Below are 20796 nucleotides of genomic sequence, written 5' to 3' on the forward strand. Positions count from 1 at the left end.
TGTGATCAATACGGGCGCATTGAGAATCGGCATCGACTCTTCTAGAATTTAAAGACACCGACAAAATTTTGACATGACGCGTTGTCTAAACCTAAAATTTTTATCAAAATCGGCTAGAACTACGCGGCAAACACACAACTTAGTGCAAAAAAACCGTTTTAATCAGAGTAGATAATTAACCGATCAGATTTCCAAAAAGTATTCCGATCTTGATGAGGAAATAAACAAACAAATAGGTATTCAAAAATATGCGCCGGCTATAATTACTTCAAATGCTTAATGACAATAAAACTGTTTTTTTACTAATCGATTTTAATGATTAATTACGAAACTAACTAACGCTAAACCAATTAAATTAAATGATTTTGTACATTTACGAATGCAATAAAATTAATATGATCTGATATTAATGCCGTGCCGTGAAGCAGTAATGCGTTTTGGATTTGAAGGGTGGGGCTGCCGTTGTAACTAAACTGAGACCTTAGAACTCATATCTCAAGGTGAGTGGCGGCATTTACGTTGTGGATGTCTATGTGCTCCGGTGATCGCTTTACACCAGGTGGGCTGTGAGCTCGTCCACCCATCTATGCAATAAAAAATAATTAGATATTCGATATTCAACTTCCTTTTAAGGAATTTCATACTGATTTCAATTAGCGTGTTGACAACGAACCCGCATTGGTCTATTAACACCAGAATGAGACTTAAAAATAAATAATAGATTAAAAAACCTACAAAAATACGCCTTTATAGAAAATACAACTAAAAAATAGAAAATAAATTTTAATAAATTTGAATTAAAAATAGTGTAAGAAAAAGTGATTTTATTTTAAAAAAATGCATGGGGTGCTTTTCAGGACATTGTTAAAATAACCCTTCTACTCATATCTGTTCATAAAATATTTATAACTACTTATACCATGCACCCCACGCTTTTTTTACAATAAAATCATTTTTCTTAAAGTGTTTTTAATTTAAATTTATTAAAATTTATTTTCTATTTTTTTGTCGATTTTGTTCGTTTTTTTAAACTATTATTTATTTTTCATTTTTTAGTTGAATTTCAATTTTTTCAATTATTTATTTTTAAATATTGAATTGTAATTGGTCCATAATAAGTATACCAAATTTCGATTTAATCTGACGTTTTGAAGAGGGTCAAAATCATGTTCAAAGATTCCTTTACATACTAACCTACATACGTCTGAAGCTAGATAAAAAAGCATAAAAAACATGATCATTATTTTCGTAGGTTCGAGCCAAAGATTCAGGTTCAGACGAAGCTGATGCACTCTATGTACCATAACCAGTCGGTGACTCTGCCGACTGTCCGGGCCCGTGGTCAGCACTCTGCGTACTCGCTATACGCGGCGATCATCCACGCCGGCACCACGCTCGACTCCGGTCACTACTACACCCTAGCTAAAGACAACGACCAATGGCACATATACAACGACGACATCGTCACAAATGCCGACGAATCGGAGTTCAGCAAGCTACATCCGAACAGCACTCCGTATATACTGTTCTACAGGAGATCAGACATGGAGGAGAGTTCGGCTCCGACTCTCGAGGAGTTGCCTCCTAAACTGCAGGAGTGCGTGATGGCCCACAACAAGCACTACATGGAGAAAGTGCGGGCGATACATTTGTCGCGTCCATGACGGTTAAGATCCAATAAGTATATAGATTTTTCAGTATTGGAGTATTTCGACCCTGAATAAACTATATCGACTGGACGAATTTTCTGATGTATTTCGCTTTGGCATTCATGTTTCGTGATTCGGATTCGATTATTTTTTTTTATAAAAAACTGGAAGTTTTTTTGAATTAATCAATGAATAAAGTTCAGATTGTTGTTTGTAACGTTTCTTTATCTTGAAGGGCTATGAAAGTAAGAAAATCTCTGAACGAACGATCATAATTTTATTATTATTTGCGTCGTGAAATGTTGAGTTTTTTTTTTTATATGAATTAGTTAATAAGGAAATTTTTTTGACATTGATGTTTTATTTAGAAGGTCTTGTAGGATAGTGTTGCCGGTATTTGTGAGTTATTATTATTATTACTTACGGAACGATTAAATTACGAGATCACAATACCACCGGTTGGTTAATATTAATCGATAATATAAAATTATTAATCGATATGTAATATAAAGATGTAAGTTGGTTTATTAAGGTGATTAAACCAAAATCGTAACTAACGCTTGTGGGAAGCGTGTATTTTTCATAATTTCCGAATTGAATATTTGAAATTGGAGCTATTCGATTTTATAAATTGAAAGGACTTATTTACGACCGGGGTTTTATTTTTAATGATTGGAAAGAAAAGACAAGCCACTACACAGGATGTGTTATAAAGTGAATAAAACGAAAAACAAGGGTGTTTAACACATCGTCTTTTCACATTAAGAGTGTACAATTTTCAAAAATATTCGAAATTAAGTTAATATGCGCAATCATTAGGTATCACCAGTATTTTTCTCATAAATACTGTCAAAAGAGCGTAGTTTAGTTTTAGTTTTTTATTATTATTTACATATGTTTTGAATACTATTAACAAAATGAAGACAAAATTTTATCTTACTTTAAAAGACAGATAATTTAACTGTTAAAAAATAAAAAATAAATGTTACAAAGATTATTAATATTAAAAATATCACATGTTAAACCTTTAAAACACTCTTCTGTAAAATTAGTAAGTTTTGAGATTATACAGTTTTAATGCGAGAAGGCGATATCTACTTCCACTGATTTCAATTCATCTCATAGAAACTTTCCGTTATGCTGTTTTCGATGAAACGGCAGGATATGGCCCTGCTAATACTTACTGCTGGTAGTTCGTATTGTAACTCGCACCGCTCGGGTAGATACTCTCTTTTTGCCGACTTCTGCCGCGTTGTGTCAGCTATTACTTACTACAAAAAAGTATTGTCTAGCCTTACGAAGGGCTGCTATTATAAACTAATTAAGATTTACAATACAATTTATAATAGATTTGACGAATTGGAAACTAAATACTGTTCCACAGCGACATCGGATTCTTTGTTATATATTTCTTTATTTATTCTATTAAACGGCTATAATATTTTATAATATAACGTTTTAAATTCGTCGTAAAAAAAACCGGATGCATTCGATTCCAAATAAATAGTAATAAAATATCAGTATTTCGATTGAATTAAAAAAGATCGAATTAAAATCAACATTGCGTTGTGGAAAATGTTTTTTTATAAGCGAATCACCGAAATATTAATGTCAAAGCAAAAATATTCGAAGTGTCATTAATGATTAACGAAATGGACGTATTGTGATTAGATTGTGGTTTATAAATATAGAAATAAGTGTTTTCAGTTTAAAAAAGAAACTTTTATTATGCTACGCTCCGTACACATGTATTAAATATACATATTTTTCTTTTTAGTGTAAATATTATTTTCATAGTTTATTTACGTATAGAAATAAAATTGAAAAGAGTTGGTTTTTTTTTTAACCGAAAAGTGAATTTATTTAATCGGTTTTATGACAAAAGACCCGTTCGGTCTTGTAATGAGTTACTTGCTTTATTGATGGACGCGAGATCTCTTTATTATATTGGATAAATATTGTATTTACGAACTTAAAAATGTATTTAACTGTTATAATCTACTTACTACTTGAAATGCAATTCATCAGTTGTTTTGTTAAATTAATAATGGTTTCGAAATACCGTTCACATGAAAGCAAATTTTGTACATTTTCAATAAAAATGTGATCCAGAAAATTGATTTGAATTTGTAATAAAAAAATGTAAAGTTTATTTAAATGTAACATTCTATAATTCGATCGAATTTTTTTTCTTGTCTACTTTAAGTGCTATGTGAACTAGTGATGTTGCGTTTTTTAAGCAGTAAGGAACCGGACAACTGTTATTTTTTATACTTTGACGCGCAAACTTCATAAAGCATGGCTGAACTCGACTCGTTTTGGGCCCAAATTTACGGCGATAGGCTTACTACAGCTTGTTATGAAATGATGCTAGAATATTTAATAGATTTAATTTACTGACTTAATATATAAAACATTAATATTTCACAACAAAAAAAAAAGATAATAGTGAGAGGATCGTTATTGTTTAATCAAGTTCCCTCATAACTATTGTTAAGATTGTTTTTTTATTCGCGTCCGGTTGCCTATTCAGAACGTTTTTTTTTTATTTTTTATATTGTACTTTTTGTCAACTAGTTCGAAATGTGATATAAATGCAACACGAGTTAAGCGTGCCAGCGACGTGCAATATATAATGTATACACACTTTTCGTTTCACTAAAGATATATATATATATCGCGCAATGTATTGTGATGTCTGATGCTTATAAATAATGTAGCTTTGTATTACGCATATGCTTATTGTTGATTATCGAAAAAAAAAAAAAGAAAATACTTTAACTTTACATATTCTAATTCGTTTACATATATATTCAATTCATTTTATGCGTAATGACCGGGGATATGGAACTAATTGAACCAAATTTTTTTTTGACATAAGGAATTAATTGAACCAAATTTTCTTTGACGATTACAAGATATTCATATGTATACTTTATTTCCAGTGTAGTTTTGGTTAAAAGAAAACAAAACGTTAACATATTGATAAACTAGTCTCTTGGTGGCTATCGTAAGTAAATGTTCTCATATAGAATGACGTAATTGGATAGTACCGGGTGTAAGGGAAATAGTTCCCGAGAAGGTGACTCGCGATGTGGAAATCATTAAAAAAATGGCGGTTTCGTGTGTAGGCTGTTTGTGCATTTCATGAGGTTTCGTTTATATATTCGTATATATAAAACTATATATTTTAAGAAATATTTCTATAATTAAAGTAAATTAAGTTAGAATGTAAAATTTAAAATGTTAAACTATTGGATTTCCGACTCTATGCACACCACACAATGAAACAAATTCGAAAATCAGCCGATATGACAGTTTCTCGAATTACGTTACGAAACGTAGTTTACGCTACAGCAGTACGAATGAAAATAGCTTTTCGCTTATATTTACTTAAAGTACATAATTCCCTATTCGAATTGGCGAACAGTTGACTTACACCCGTATGTATATATCTCGATTTCAGAGCCAAAAGGACGGATGTTTTATTTTCTTTTCGAAGTTGAACACCTCGCATTGATCTCCTCGGACTTATGTGTGTGTGACTAGTCTCTGATGTCGAGATTGTAATTATTAAGTGACGTTAAACTTAGAAGTCACCTGACTGTTTTTTGTAGTTTGATATACGTTAACTATCTGTAGTAAAATGTAAATAAACAATTGTAAAGACTTATCATCGGCTTTTGAACTTGTAGATATATGGGACACCACGTTTTTTTTTGATAATGTAGTTTTTTTTTTATTTAGTATAATAATTGTCTTCTCTTTGGTCATGGGAAATATTATATAAACAAAAACTTACGTGTTAAAGTAGGTATTAAATTTTCTATTATACGCACATAAAAAGATTTATCTAAAATTTTATTGTTATTCTTGGACCATTACAAATGTGCGAACTGAGTCATAAATAATTTTTATCAGACCTCTCGCTCACACTTATAGGCATATCGGATCTCACACTTCTAGTGTTGTGTTTATACAACTTAAATCTATATAATTACACTAAAAACGTTCTCTATTTAAATTTAAAAAATATATTTTTCCGGGTCACTTTTTAATTCGTTAAACGCTATCAACACATTATGAATAACCAAACTAGTTTGGACCCCTTGAGTTTTAACAAATTTGTCGAATAATGCTATGCAAAGCAATTCGGCCGACGGAAAGTCTCTAGGAGTATTGGCGACTTATTTTTCAGGATATTGCCTAAAATATACGTAAAAATCAGCGTTCAGAATTTTACGTGAAGTGCGTAATGATTTTATGTACCTTGATTACCTGATACCTGATAATTGGTCTAAGCAAGCTAGCAGGTAGACATGCGTTCTTAGTACATAATAACACTACGAAATCGGCCACATTTCGTTCGTCAGAAAATACGTGACGTCTGGTGGTGACGTCAGACCTTGGGATCTTACTCTATTTATCGATATCGAGTTGCGCGGCATTGTCACACTCCTTTGACGTAATGTTTTACGACTGTTCGCACGTTTGTGATGGCCCAAGTATAACATTTTCCATGTCGATCTGTTGCAATTCAAAGATGACATTAAGATTCTCTACACAGATTTCTCGAGGTTGGACGATGGAAGTGGAATATAGCTGCTTGTAACCAATAAGATAATGGAAATACTTATCCATACACAGGAATTGATAGATTGCTATTAAATTGCCCATATGTTTAACATTACCGCAATTTTTATTTACAAAGCTACTTTTAGCTAGTTGGATGAAGTATTATTGTTGAATCCCTTGAAACGCGGTCACACAATGATTCGGGTGAATGAAATTTGTGAATGGACCTACCCGCTTATTTATCAATTAATTTCTCGACTTGAGGCTTAAGATCTGATATATACAAATTTCTATTTAACAAATTGATCATTTGAAATCATTATCGGTTGATATTTACATGATGATGAATCAGAATTGTATTGATAGTTTAAGCTCTATCACCAATAATTAACACTTGAAGCCAAGTTAATAATAAAAATAAATTTTAACGTGGTTTCATTCAATAGCTTGTACAATTTTCATATCGAACGATGCGAAATAAATCAAGTTTGTGTTTTTATTTAACTACCGTCTCATCTAAATAGTTATAATGCTAAATTAACTCTTTTATGACATATCTCTCTTTTTAAATACTATTAGTACTTACGTTAAACTTTAACGATTAAAATACTAACCTATCAATACAGAGTTAAAGCTTATTAATGATAGATGGCGCTATTTACAACGTTAAAACGATTTTTTATGTACTATCCATGCAATTTTGATCGGTACATGTGTATTATAAATATCTACATGAAACCTATTTAAGATATATGTATTTCTACATTTGGTAGGTTGAGACGCTAATAAAACAAGGAAAACCTTGATAAACCTGGCCTTTTGTCTTATAATATGTTCTACGATACGACCTTATTCTTATAAACATGTACGACACGACATATTAAATATAACTTTAATTTAACAATGTTTTATTTCATTGTATAGACAACGTAATATTTTTTTCTTTGGGGTTTCTAGTCATTTTATAATTTATTTGGCAACTGATTCAAATCAGCTAATTCCAATATGAATAGAGCTAGACTGAACTATAAATACTAGATGAATTAAAAAAAATGTTTTCTTTAAAGTAGAACAAAGAAAGGAAATTTATAAATTTATTCATAAAGTAGCAACATTTTAAGAATATCTTTCTATTAAAAACAGCAGATCTTGTTCGTAATACAATTTTATCGTAATTAGGGACGAACTTGCGAGTGAGAAAGAGGAATGCGCATTACACTCCATTTTACCAAACCCTATGACGTTTTCCCATGACGATTTATTTTTTACAATCTAACAGCTAACAGCCCTATTAGAAAATATATTAAGCACAGGTCAATCAATATTCTTAAATTTCTAGTTTTCTGTACACTAACTATAATGCCTAAATTAAATCGATGTTATGCTGTTGTTGGTTAGCATAAAATTTGTAAATAATAGAAGCATTTATAGTTGCACTTTATTTAATATATAAAATGACTTTTTGTTGCGGTGACTTATTGACGTATTTTTCTATCACCACCACTCGATATATCTAGATGTACGTTCTATAGTTCTATACGTCAGGTTATTATAGTACGCGTCAAATTTGAACTCGACTTGAAATAGCCTTCCTATTTTAAAATAATAATAAAATATTGATACTCGTCATTTTAAGAAATTCTATTAACATTGTGGGTCTACTAAATCAGATTACTAAGAACTGATTCACCCGAATATCTTATAAATACGATGCATATTTATAATACCTTGTAGTTAAATAAAATTAAACTAGATTTTTTGGATAGTTTTTGTCTTAATTTAACGCGATGTATATTTTTTGTTACATAATTATAATACATTAAGTCCGCTGAAATAATGAGTTGTAGTTTAGCAAAACGTGTTCCAACGATAAATAGCTCTGTCATATGCAATAAGTCAGTTAAACTGACGTCATTGTTTTAATTTGTTGTGTAATAAAGTACCATGCATTATGAATTACAATTAAGTTTATGAAAATCTTTTATTTATCGATGTACATTTAAAATTCTCAACAGATTGAATTGTGCGATTCTTATGTCATGTTTTCTTTTATGTTGGTTTTTTTTTAAATACAATAGTGACATAATAAATATTGAAATTGAGAAATGTATTTCAATTTTTCTGATTGGAAAACCTCTCACGGATAAGGTGTTTGTGAGTTCAAATACAACAACAGAGACCTTTTCCCTTACCTATCCCTGGTGGCCTAAAGGGCTATTTCAGCTTTTCGTGAACGGGTAAATGAGCTCATGGGCGCAACCTGTGAGAATTTGCTAACACTAACCCTAGCAAGAGCAGTGCTTCGCAGAATCTACTACCGGATTGGAATCGCGATCTACTCAGAAAATCCAGCGAGAAACGGTAACCGGGGTTTGAAGAACCTAAAAGCATCGAGAGTAGACCCGGGCGATCCGACAGGACATGTTTCGGGCAACGCCAGCGTTGCGTTGCCCCGTCTCCTGTCTCAGATATGTAAATAGCGGCGGACAACTTAAGAGGGTTATCGTGTCGCGCCGCTTTCTCTAAGTAGCGTTCTGACGCTATCTTTAGATACTTACGTATCGGTTCTAAACTTAAGTCGTCGTGAAGGTCGACGTTCCTCACTTACCACGTTACTCCGACCGCTATCATGCAGAAACGGGATTGAATGACCTTCAATTGTCTGACGATCTGAAAATGACTGGAAACGACTGGGGGAAAAATATATTTTGATCTTATCACGGAAACGAAAAGGTAAACAAAAGAATAAAGTTATTGCTAATAATCTTTATTTCGGAACGTACATTCAATATTATAATAAGATAACCGCTTAATGAGTGAGTTAAACTTTCAGCAGCAGAAAGTATCCGGAAAACACTCGTTGGTTAAACAAATTTCTACATTAAGGAATGGATAATATCTACTGAGGACATCGAGTGCAATGAGACTAGTTTTCAAATAAGACAATATTGTTTAAGTCGTCACATTTTTCATTTATTTAAATTTATTCAAATAATATTTATTCAAATTTATTCAAATGATTTTCTCCTAGAACTAATATTTTACAAAACAACACTATTTATGTACACATTTTACCTCTTACTTAAACAGTAGAAATGTAATAAACTTAAGATTATAAACCAATTAGCTTTCCACCCAGGTTGTTTAGTTTCTCGGTGGCAGCTCTGGTAATTGTTCTGATGAAGGTCCCTGGAATCTAGAAAAAAAATATGGAAATGGAATTAGAATTCATTATCGTGAACCGAAATACTTGACGCTTAGTTTCATAGGATCCATTTTTTTGGCATCATTACCGTATTATTGTTAGGTGTAGGGGATCGGGAAAATAAAACTTTGGTAATATTGGCAATATTTATCCCACTTGTGACACGAAATTATGTGTCAAAAACGGGATAAATAATGCCAGTCCTACCGAAGGACGCCAATAAAGTGGACTGCAATTTGATGACAGATTGTGTGTGATTGTGTGAGCTCACGGCCCACCTGGTTTTAAGTGGTTACTGGACCCCATAGACATCAACAATGTAAATGCCACCATCCACCCTTCAACCCGGAATGCGTAATTGCTTCGCAGTAGAATAAGGGGCAGTGATGGTACCTACCTGTGCGGGCTTAAAAGACGCCTTACTACCAGCAATGTAGATTCTGATCTCTATTGTTACATATCTAAATATTAAAATGATGCCTGGATGATAATACTTACCTCAAGAACTGAGTTGACTACATTGGACACTCCTTCAGCACCACCTACGATGACTTTGCCCGCGCTGTAGAATTTGTCTCCAGTGTTGCCGTATTTTTCTGATTCGCTGATTGTGTCTACTATGGGCTTAGGCTGTAAACGAGAATTAATTTATTTGGATAATTACAACCCAGAAGCTACAAAACAAGCTACTTTTGTGTGCATCAATGTTAAATACATATAATCTAGATAAGCTCGTGTTCTAATGTGTATGGAATTGAAAATGAATAAATGCATGAAATTAAATGTATATTGATTAAAATAAAATCCAGCTTATGTTATAAACACCTAAGGAATTATCAAGGCTTTCTGTTAGTGAAAGGACCCGTGGTTTTAGAAACAAGACACCGAGTGTAATCGTATCGACCGAAGTCACTATGAGGGTACTTAAACCCCGTTCATTACATTATTTATAGTAAGAGTTTCTGAAGTTATTTTATGTGTGAATTATACATTCTTGTATTTTACTTATTACGAGAGTATCTAACTTACTTGAAATATTCCGGCCACAACGTTTTGTATGTTTTCTTTCACTGATAAAGTTTTACTTCCAAAACCTTCCGTTTCTGGCACGGCGCTCTCGAGTGTGGATGTTCGAGAAGCAAAGGGTCCTCCGAAATTCAAAGCCTTTACCTATATAAAAAAGAGTTGTAAATTCAAAAGCAAAACCATAATAATAATAATTGATGCATTGAGAGAATATCATAATTACTTGAGTCTCAATTTTGTTGCTGATGAACTTTGTAGAAGATTGTAATTTGTTCGAAATAAAATTCCCGGAATTTGTGTCAGGTTCTCCACCTGGGTAATTCTCTGCTTCTATAACCGTATTCGGTTGGATATCAAAGTTTGTCTGAGGCTGGTCAAATACTGGCAAGTCGACTCGAATGGGAGAGTCCGCAGGTGCCGAGGTACTGATACTGACGCACAGCAGTAATAACATTATTGAGGAATGCAGCATCCTAGAAGAAATAAATATTACTGAGACATAAAATGCAGTGGATAAACTAAGCCATAATTTTTGTTCAATACTAAAGTGCTCTCTAAAGCCTGGTGCATATGTATTCCAGCGTAGAATTGTTACTTCATTACTATCTGTTTTTTTTTTGCCTTTGTAGACTGACCGCACATACCGCCAACCTGATGGTAAGTTTTTAATGTGGCTTATGGCCACAAGTAAGCAGCAATGCCACCAATACAGCCAAATTTGCCTGCCACTGAGTGCTCTCCGAAGTTAGTTCATCCCAGAGTCGGATCGTATAAGGCGAAAAACATCTCTGGAATTCAGATGGATGGATTTCAGATGAAAACGCTGTGTTCATCCACAGTGCGTTACTATCTAGTATAGATGAACTCTGCTCTGTCGGCGAGAGGTGCGATAGTAAAAAGGAGATGGAGGGATCATCTCGAATAATTCCTAAGAGCACTAATACATAGTGTACTTGTCGAGATTTATTGACTACTAGTTGAAGGTGCACATAGAGTCGAAACCCAGCCGTCATACCATCTTTATTGTTATATCATTCCTAAATAATCTTGCATCGTTTTCTTGTTCGAACATATTATACACGATTTGTCGAACGATTAAGTATAGAATCAGTGAAATAAGTAAAGTAAGTGTTATATAATCAATTAAAATTACGATACAGGGTTCTATTACATAACATATTTATTAGTTAGCAAATGTTAGGTTAGATGTAGGTTGAATGACTGGATCAGTACATTTTATTATTATTACATATTATCTAACCACAAGAAATAGACTAGGTATTTACGAGAATCTCTTGACATAGAGCAATTATACCATTGTACTAGCAACTGATATCGAACATCAAACGTCAATCAAAACTCACGACAAATCAAAAGAATCAATGAAATTTATATTCAGATCTTTGTAAATAAACAAAAAACATTTATACAAATATAGTAAGTAGTTTTTTTGAAAATGGAGATGCCCGAAGTAAATCATTGTTTCGGTATGTTCCCTCCGAAATATGGGTGTCTTTTGATATCTTGGCTCGGTCTTGCAACTGGAGGGACTGGCCTGGCTGGTATCATCATGTATGGCATTGTTCAAGAGCAAATCATTGCTCATTTCATGAATACAACCAAAGTTGATGAAGGTTCGAAGAAAATGGCTCTAATGTCAATTGGATTCACTTCTCTGATGTTGTTCATTGGAAATGGTTTGCTGTTTTTAGGAGTAACGTTTTCGTCTAAGTCCTGCGTCAAATATTTTGTATACGTGACTTTTGCCATGTGCCTTATAATGATCATGGGTTGTATCGGTGCACCTGTATCGTGTTTTTTTCTCGCAAAGACTTGTGTAATGAAAAAAATATCTTCACCCGCTATGGTCATTGGTTATTTAGGTTTTACCATATTTATAGAATTGTGGTTATATTTTATGGTGGTGGGGTACAATTTCAAAGAATCATTATAATTTAGATTTCTGTCTGACAGATTTTGTGCAAAACTAGAAGTGGCCTGTTTTAATCCTGTTTCATAATTATTCATGGCAATTGTGAATAGAAATGACCGCTTTCATGCTCACGGAATCATTGTGTTACAAAAAAGTTAATGTATTGTGAACTTTTTTCCTAATCTGAACACTCAAATAAACTTTGAGAAACTAAAACGAGAGTTTAATTCCCAGCTGGTCGAAGGTAAGTCAATTGTTAGTAACCCTTCCCACTACCTTGAGGTAGCCGTGCAAAATTCTACTAGGTATACTTCCAATCATTATTTTGTAGCAATAGTTTCTTCGCCTTGATATCGTACGTAGCTTTTTATTCCCGTCCACAGTAGACCGGAACAAAAGGGCAACTCTGGAATGAATCTCCCTTCGTGGTTTCCACCAGCGCTATGGCCGGTCTATTTTCAAATGAGATTCGAAAGGATTTCTCAGTGGTAGGTAGCAAGTTGGCTAAACCCCGAGAATTACCGTTCTCAATGCGTGACAGTAATAACATCAAGCGGGTTGTTGCCAAATTTGCCCTTAAGTGCATTAAAAAGCTTTGATAATTAAACTCTCTTTAAACTCAGAGGTGTAAGGCCTTCCGCTTACTCATCGTATCGACTGGCAGCAGAATGCATTGTGATTATCTGCCTATTTCTGCGGCGAAGTAGTCAAGCGTTCCTATCGAAAGGGCCGGATATCCCTAGTTCTAATGCAACTGAAATTTCGACCTGATGTTTCAAGTGGTCGTCAATAACTACTTCAAAAAAGCCCTGAACTCAGTTGTCTAAGCTCATAAAAAGTAACAAAAGATAAGTCATATGATAGGAATTTATACGAACTTTAAAACAGTGCCTCATTTTAATCACTTACTGTTAAACAATTACTTGCTCAAGAATCTACTTAAGTGAAATTACATCAACTGTACGTGTTTAACAAAGTATGTCCATTATCATTACTTAAATATTTTAAATATTTTACGGCCCTTACAAACATCAAATATCTTTTATACCGGACCTAATATTTAGCTTAATAAACTATTGCGGTTCATACTATTACGATTTGATTTTTTTTTTAAATACTTTATGTTCTTAATAGAAGAAAAATGCTTTTAAAATGTAAATAGGACTGCGTCAATTATGAATGGTACCATCCATGAGATCTGAGGTCTCATTGTATAGTTGAACGGCTGTCCTCCTACTGTCTGCTTTGCGGCAGAAATCGTCAGAACCCGCGTGTGCCGGGTTAGTAAATGTTATAATACGATACGCCAAACTACTATAAACGCAAACTGTAAATTTTGCGGGTTTCAATTAAGCAATCCATTAACGTAACACGAATAAGGTTTATAGATAAATCACACGTGAGCTTAGATACAATAATGTTTCAACGGATTTTTTTCACTATTGAAGCGCTAGTTGCTTAAGGGGCTATTTCAGCTATGCTCTGTAGATGAGCTGACGGGACTCAAACTGGGAGATTGTTAACATTGGCCCTAGAAAGAGCAATGTTTGGCAGCACTGTCAACCGGATCGGAATCGCGACCCACTGAGCATTCCCGACTAGCTGGGTATTAAATTCACTTTAGTTTCTCTATGAATGGGAAGTCATTCAGATTTTTACTCTTAAGGGCGTGGATTAGGGCCTGTATGAGAACTTTATTTCATTGTAAATTTGTCCATTATGCATTCGTAAACCGTTCACCCGGTTGTATTGAAATTTGGAACAGTTATGGATGGTAGGTACTCCTTGTTTTTTTAAACCTATTCTATTCTAGTAACCTCGAGGGGTTATACTAGTTCCATAGGGCGAGTAGGTGAGTTCTCGGGGCTCAAACCTGATGACGTTGCTAATACTAACCCTAGCAAGAGCAGTGCTTCGCAGAATCTACCACCAGATCGAAAACGCGACCCACTGAGAAGATCCCGCGAGAAACTCAGTGGGCATGGTACTGCAGGGAAGGTTTCTATCGTAGTGCCATCAACACACGAGAGGTGATGCGCGTGTATCTTCTAGTAATCTAAATTTATTATACAATTAGTGTTTGTTGCAAAAAAAAAATATGTCTACGTATACTTTGTATCTACCGCCACCTGTATCACCATCCCTCCTGTTTATGCCGCAAACCGGTTATAGAATAGAATTAACACTTCCACCTAAATATACCTGTGTTTATTATATGAGATCAAAGTTCCTTGTCCTTGTACTTTATTGGAAGTGGTTTGGGGGAATTACTTTTTACGTATTTTTTTTATGTTAACAGCACCAATTTACATTTTCTTAAAAGTTCGAATAGCTATTTATAAGAAAAATAAAACAGCGGAGCGTTTGCTAGAATAAACTACGAAATTTAATTAGCAAATCAGACATTGCCTCTAAAGAATACGTAGACTTTATAAACGTAACGTAAGTTAGTTATAAATTATTTTGCAATAAGCAGGTGCACAATAAATAAATAAAATATTTTTTTTTTCAATTCGACGAACGATTAAGAAATTTGATACTTTAAATAAATAAAAATGAAAGTTTCCAAATTTAAAAAAACAAGAGATATTTTTTTGTAATATTGTAAACTGTTATACAATAATTGCTAATCACTCACTTGATAGTCCAACCGGTCGGCGTGTTGTTCGGACGCACGTTGTGTCTCTAGTGGGGCTTTCGATTGCGCACTTTCACGTGTTACATCATTGGGCCTTGGCTCTCTTTTAACCAAAACGTAAGGTGGATGTGGCCACAGACGGACGATGTCTTATAGTGCAACAATAATAAATCGTCCTTAGGAATCTAATTAAGTCATCGATTGCTCACTTTGTAATGACGTCGTTTTTGATGGACGATGACTCAAACCTTAACAGGGTGTCATTACTCCCAGAAGAAAAGGTGATCTGACTAGTATCGTTGTAAATTTCTGCTATCATTTAAATAATAATAGTCTCTGAATAACATCGCCGTGATATAGAAGCTCGGAGACAAACGAGTGAAAAAAAAAAAGAGTAAGAAAGGCTCATTTTAGGACGGAAAATCAGCAGTGCCTTATATATCTATAGGCGTGCAATTTCTATTAGTCTTAAAATAGGTATCCCAGAACGTAAGCTATATATCCTAAGTGAATACTCTTTAGGCATTTTAAAAAAAAACTTGGTACCGCTTATGACAATTATTGCTGATATTGACAACAAGTCAAAAGATCCGTTCGGGCATTATTAAATTATCTTTCCTGCGTTTTCTGAATACACTTTTTGCGATGGAGACATTTTGCTTTTAAGCTGATTGTTGATTATAAAAAAATGAATGTTCTAAATAATGCGCGTGCAATTTGTCCTAATCTTTGGACCGGGCTGTGCTGTCAGAATTTAACTTGTATAAAAACTGTACGGGAGGTGCGACGAAAACGAGCGTCTGTCAATAAAAGCGATGCACCTCTAACGAGATTTTGTAGAAACAATCTTGAGCAAATACCGAGTCTGAGTATGTGGGTACAAGTGCGATACCACAAAGAATGTCCTCGTCTTCACCGCGATATCGAATTCCCAAACTTTAATCCGTACAGGAAAGATCAATACAAGGATGTGAGAAAGACAAGATGGGGTGCGGGCGACGAGAAGTCCGGAGTGACCTACACGATTGGCTTCTTCGGATTGCTCTGTGGATCGTATGCTGTAAAATCCGAGCTAGTACATTTCATTTCTTACATGGCCGCAGCCGCTGACGTGTTAGCTATGGCATCGATAGAAGTAGATCTGACCAAAATCACACCCGGGGCTTGTGTCTCATACAAATGGCGTGGAAAACCGCTTTTCATTAAGCGTAGAACTCAAGCAGACATCGATATTGAGGCAAAGACTCCATTGTCGGTTCTACGCGATCCAGAGACCCCGGAACAACGTACTACGATCCCGGAGTGGCTAATAGTGATTGGAATTTGTACTCATTTGGGATGTGTGCCGATCGCAAATGCTGGTGACTATCCGGGAGGTTTTTACTGTCCCTGCCACGGTAGTCATTACGATAACGTCGGTAGAGCTCGCAAAGGACCCGCGCCTTTGAATTTAGAGGTTCCCCCTTATAAGTTTGTTAGTGACTCTCTAGTAATTGTAGGATAAACTAGTCAACAAATACTTCTCTTGAAATTATAAATAAATTTTAAATTCAGATATATAAGTCCTCATAATTAATTCGACACCACACTGTCAATTTTGTTTTTATTTTTATTAAATTTTACATTATTATAGTAAAATATTTGAAACTGATTAACATAATATATTATTAAATTGAATCTCGAAAAATTATAGTGCCTCCCCGCTTCACCCCTTGGGGTAAAAGCCGACTTAGAGATTCTCCAAAGAACAAGCGTTCTTCGAGTATGATAACAGTATACTGCGATCGTCAACCATCGTGCTAAGCATGGCGACTATGGCTTTTTAAAGATTAATAAATAGTATTATGACAAATCTATGCCTTCATGTATCATTCATCCGATTAAATCGCAAATTTGAAGGCAAAATATTAAGTTATTGCGGTATACTTAAAAGGCTGCAAAAGTTGTCAAATATTTAGCTACGTATTTGCTCGTTCGCTTATATATATTTATCGCAGTAATATTCTTTAAGTAGCCTAACAAAAGTAACTTAGTTTTCTTCAAAAAAATCAGTAGACGATACACGATATACAATTTAATAAAAAAAAATTGCTTTGATGTGCGGATAAGCCCACCTGGTGTTAAGTGGTTACTGGAGCCCATAGACATCTACAACGTAAATGCGCCACTCACCTTGAGATATAAGTTCTACGGTCTCAGTGTAGTTACAACGGCTGCCCCACCCTTCAAACCGAAACGCATTAATGCTTCACGACAGAAATAGGCAGGGCGGTGGTACCTACCCGTGCGGACTCACAAGAGGTGTTACCACCAGTGTAGTCAGAATTTTTTTTATATTGACTGTTTTATATGCATACTAGCGACCCGCCCTCGCTTCGCTTCGGAAAGATGAACACACATGAAACAAAAAAAAAAATAAAAAAAAAAAATAAAAAAAGTAGCCTATGTTCATCAGGGACAATGTCGGCTTCTAATGGAAAAATAATTTTTCAAATCGGTCCAGTAGTTTCGGAGCCTATTCGAAACAAACAAACAAACAAATATTTCCTCTTTATAATATTAGTATAGAAAATATCAATGTGTCAATCAATTTTATGCAATAGCTTTGTGGCGGTAGCCATCATAAAACGCAAGATATTTTGTCGTTAAATCTAGAGCTTGTTATTTTGTGACTTATTATCATTGCTACAGAAATGGTGGGACTTTTAATAAAAAACTGCGAAAAGTAGTTTTGACAGTTCTCTCGTGATAATAACCATGGAGTTATTAAGTACCTACCTACAACTGGAGTGCTGTCTAGCACTGAGTTTTGTTTCATTACCTCCGTACTATAATCAGTTAAAATACAAATCTATGATAATAACTTAACACTACGAACTATAACGTAGTGATTACATATTTTTTTTTTTTTTTTTTTTTTTATGATTGAAAGATTACTGGTGGCCCGGAGGCCTTTCCAGTTTCACCAGGACACGTGGGCGAGCAAAGGCTCAGCCAGGAGGGGTGGGATTTGCTAACAGCTACCCGAGCGCCTCCGAAGGAGACCTAACAGCTCAAGAGTAGCTGCTTCGCGAATGAATCTACTACCGGATCGGAATCGCGACCCGCTGAGAAGATCCGGCGAGAAACTCAGCGAGCTGATTCATGGGTTAGGTTGCACGGCAAACTCTTTGTCGAGTTCGACGAGTACGGTTACCGAGGTCCCTAAGCCTGCTCCTAGTGTTAGAGCTGAAGGCGTCTAATGCAAAGGTTATTGGATCTGATGGATCCGTAAGGACGTGTCTAGGGCGTCGACGGTGACTGGCTCCTGCGTGATCAGGATTCGGAGAGTAGTCAGCGGCGGCTACGATAAGGCGATTATCATGACGCATAGCCTTGTCGAAGTACCGTTCCGACACTGACTTCATGTATTTCTGGATAGATTCGAGGCCCAGGTCGTCGTGTAGGTCAACGTTCCTCACGAACCACGGAACTCCGACGGCTAACCTGCAAAAGCGGGATTGTAAAGATTGGAGGGTGTCTATGTGTGTGCGGGCCGCGTGAGCGAACACCACACTCGCGTAAGTCATGACGGGCCTAATGCAAGTTTTGTAAAGTGTCACCTTGTTCCGAAGGGACATTTTACTCCGCTTACAGATCATGGGGTAGAGTCTACCGAGAATAAACGCGGCACGGTCACGGACTGATTTTATATGCGGCCGGAATGTCATCGATGCATCCAGGGTAACGCCCAGGTACTTGACCTTCCTGGCCCAGGGTATGGGTTGTCTAAAGAGAGTAATCGGGGGTGTGGTGATTACATATTCAGTGCTACGAACGATGTTCTTTCGATGTAATAATTTAAAAAGCAACAATTTAATCGGCGCTAATCCGGGATTTACTACATATAGTCTGTGTAATTTAACTACCCTTTGACAAAAATGGTTGTAACTTTATGACTGCTGATCAAAAATATTTATAAAGCTTAATACAGTTTTTCTAGGTACTGTATAGGATTTTTTTATTGGATCGACTTCCGAATGAATCGATTTCGAATTTTTGGAGAATTCGAATTCGAACAATGCTCAAAAGCGGCTCAGTGAATTTGGCCCCCTTTTTTTGATTTTCGGATTTTTTTTAATTTTTAATTATTTGTTCGTTATTTGTTCGTTAATGTTCGAATGTAAAAATTGTTTGTTCGTCTTTTATTTATTTATAATTAATTAAACAAATGATCACCCTTAAGTGGGCCCCCCTTACTAGATACCCTTTATTTTTATCGCTCAGATTAATTAATTTTGATCAATTATCGTTTGTTCGACTATTGGTGATTGATCGATCATAAAAACAATTTAATTCCCAATTATTACTTATTTTATATCTAATAAGCAAACCATCGCCTCAGGCCACCTTTTTTGATTTGTTTATTTTTATTTTTATTATTTGCTCGTCGTTTGTTCGTTAATGTTCTGATTTCTGATTTCTGACTTCCATTGTGGAAATTCATCATTGGCGAAATGAGCTATGTATTTTTTTAATACTTTCACAGCTAAGTCGACCGGCACAGCTGCTACAGGTGGCATAATAAGTTACTCGAAAGCTGCCTGTAAGAGAAAAGAAAACAACAAAAAAATAATAAAATAATCAGATAAAAAAATTATTAATATATTAAACTTTTACACTTAACTTAGTTGGTAAATTTTCTTACAACAATGGAAGCAACAATTATCTTTATTTATTATTGCAAAAAATTAAATTTATCGATGAAGTGGAGAACATATGCCGATATAGTAAAATTTGATTTTATCGTGGAAATATTTGACAAATTTGTTATTTTATAACTAAAATAACAAATAACAAGAGTGATGAGTTCCAGTTTTAAAAATATTTTTTTTCCGAAAATTCACCTTTAATTGATCGTCAGTTATTGTTATGCATATATTTATTATACTGGCAGTGCTGACAACTTTAACAAATGACGACTACGTCCGTTTATTTTTAGATTAGATATGCAATATTAAGTTTCGATCTTTAATTTTTAAAATTTTAAGCTTTTTTTTTTTAAATATAAACTACAAAATATTTGATGTTATAATTGTGTAACTTACCTTTATTATTGTCACATTGCTATTCAAGTGACATATATTCTTTATTAATTAATTTAATAATTACACAGTAAAAAGGCACTTGTTAACAAAACGCTAGTAAATACGGCCATTGCCAGCTGACCGACAAAACCGGTGCATGCGCAATATAGGCGTGGGGCGATGGTTTGCTTAATAGATATAAAATAATTAATAATTGGGAATTTAATTATTTTTATGATCGAACAATCACCAATAGTCGTCGAACAAACGATAATTGATCAAAATTAATTTATCTGAGTGATAAAAATAAAGATATCTAGTAAAGGGGGCCAACTTAACGGTGATCATTTGTTTAATTAATTATAAATAAATAAAAGACGAACAAACAATTTTGACATTCGAACATTAACGATAAATAATTAAAAAAAAAAAAGCCAAAAATAAAAAAAGAGAGGGTAAATTCACAGGTGAATGAAGTTAGCCCCTCAAAAAAATTTTTTTTTTCTATTTTATACTTATTTTCTATTAATTCGTTTGTTCATCATTTGTTCATGATTGTTCACTGTTAATAATTGTATGTTCTGCAGTTATTTATTTTAAAAAAATATTTAAAAATATACCTACAAGTTAGCCCCTCTAATACAATTTTTAATATTTTTTCATCCTTAATGACTCGTAAATATTCATTTTCGATTGTTCTTATA

The 20796-nt window shown here is 34.3% G+C and overlaps 4 protein-coding genes across 6 annotated transcripts in view; 3 read left to right on the forward strand and 1 right to left on the reverse strand.

Moving 5' to 3' along the window:
- LOC101736542 (ubiquitin carboxyl-terminal hydrolase 35) overlaps window positions 1-8330 on the forward strand; it is a 36099-nt gene extending 27769 nt beyond the window's left edge. Inside the window, exon 12 of the mRNA XM_004929945.5 lies at window positions 1253-8330. Within this exon, the coding sequence (XP_004930002.2) occupies window positions 1253-1664 (412 nt within the window). The 3' untranslated portion in view covers window positions 1665-8330. The remainder of the gene's footprint in view (window positions 1-1252) is intronic.
- Window positions 8331-8975: 645 nt separating this feature from the next.
- On the reverse strand, window positions 8976-17819 carry LOC101736369 (uncharacterized). Of its 3 annotated transcripts, none has more exons than XM_062669518.1 (5): window positions 17805-17819; window positions 10679-10928; window positions 10459-10599; window positions 9928-10059; window positions 8976-9420 (listed from the first exon to the last, which is right to left on the reverse strand). In XM_062669518.1, the coding sequence occupies exons 2-5, from the start codon at window positions 10925-10927 to the stop codon at window positions 9337-9339; spliced, it is 606 nt and encodes a 201-aa protein (XP_062525502.1). In that variant the 5' UTR covers window position 10928; window positions 17805-17819; the 3' UTR covers window positions 8976-9336. The 3 variants fall into 3 exon arrangements, with proteins under 3 accessions (XP_062525502.1, XP_062525507.1, XP_004929927.1); XM_062669523.1 differs by lacking the exon at window positions 17805-17819 and adding an exon at window positions 17199-17361; XM_004929870.5 differs by lacking the exon at window positions 17805-17819 and adding an exon at window positions 15027-15766.
- On the forward strand, window positions 11789-12604 carry LOC101736239 (uncharacterized). Its single transcript, XM_004929869.5, has one exon. It carries the CDS (start codon window positions 11912-11914, stop codon window positions 12407-12409), a length of 498 nt encoding a protein of 165 aa, XP_004929926.1. The 5' UTR covers window positions 11789-11911; the 3' UTR covers window positions 12410-12604.
- On the forward strand, window positions 15715-16882 carry LOC101736488 (cytochrome b-c1 complex subunit Rieske, mitochondrial). The gene has a single exon (XM_004929871.4). The coding sequence runs from the start codon at window positions 15715-15717 to the stop codon at window positions 16528-16530; it is 816 nt and encodes a 271-aa protein (XP_004929928.1). The 3' UTR covers window positions 16531-16882.
- Window positions 17820-20796: the final 2977 nt, after the last annotated feature.

This window comes from Bombyx mori, chromosome 1 (genome assembly GCF_030269925.1).
Source record: "Bombyx mori chromosome 1, ASM3026992v2".
NCBI lineage: Eukaryota > Metazoa > Arthropoda > Insecta > Lepidoptera > Bombycidae > Bombyx > Bombyx mori.

Excerpts from the sequence above, each read along its gene's own strand:
- LOC101736488 (XM_004929871.4), top strand. The coding sequence starts at position 15,715 with ATGAATGTTCTAAATAATGCGCGTGCAATTTGTCCTAATCTTTGGACC.
- LOC101736239 (XM_004929869.5), top strand. The coding sequence starts at position 11,912 with ATGGAGATGCCCGAAGTAAATCATTGTTTCGGTATGTTCCCTCCGAAA.
- LOC101736369 (XM_062669518.1), bottom strand. The coding sequence starts at position 10,927 with ATGCTGCATTCCTCAATAATGTTATTACTGCTGTGCGTCAGTATCAGT. Across the intron at positions 10,600-10,678 it reads GCAACAAAATTGAGACTCAA|GTAAAGGCTTTGAATTTCGG; the intron begins GTAATTATGATA and ends TTTTTTATATAG. Across the intron at positions 9,421-9,927 it reads TAGTCAACTCAGTTCTTGAG|ATTCCAGGGACCTTCATCAG; the intron begins GTAAGTATTATC and ends TTTTTTTTCTAG.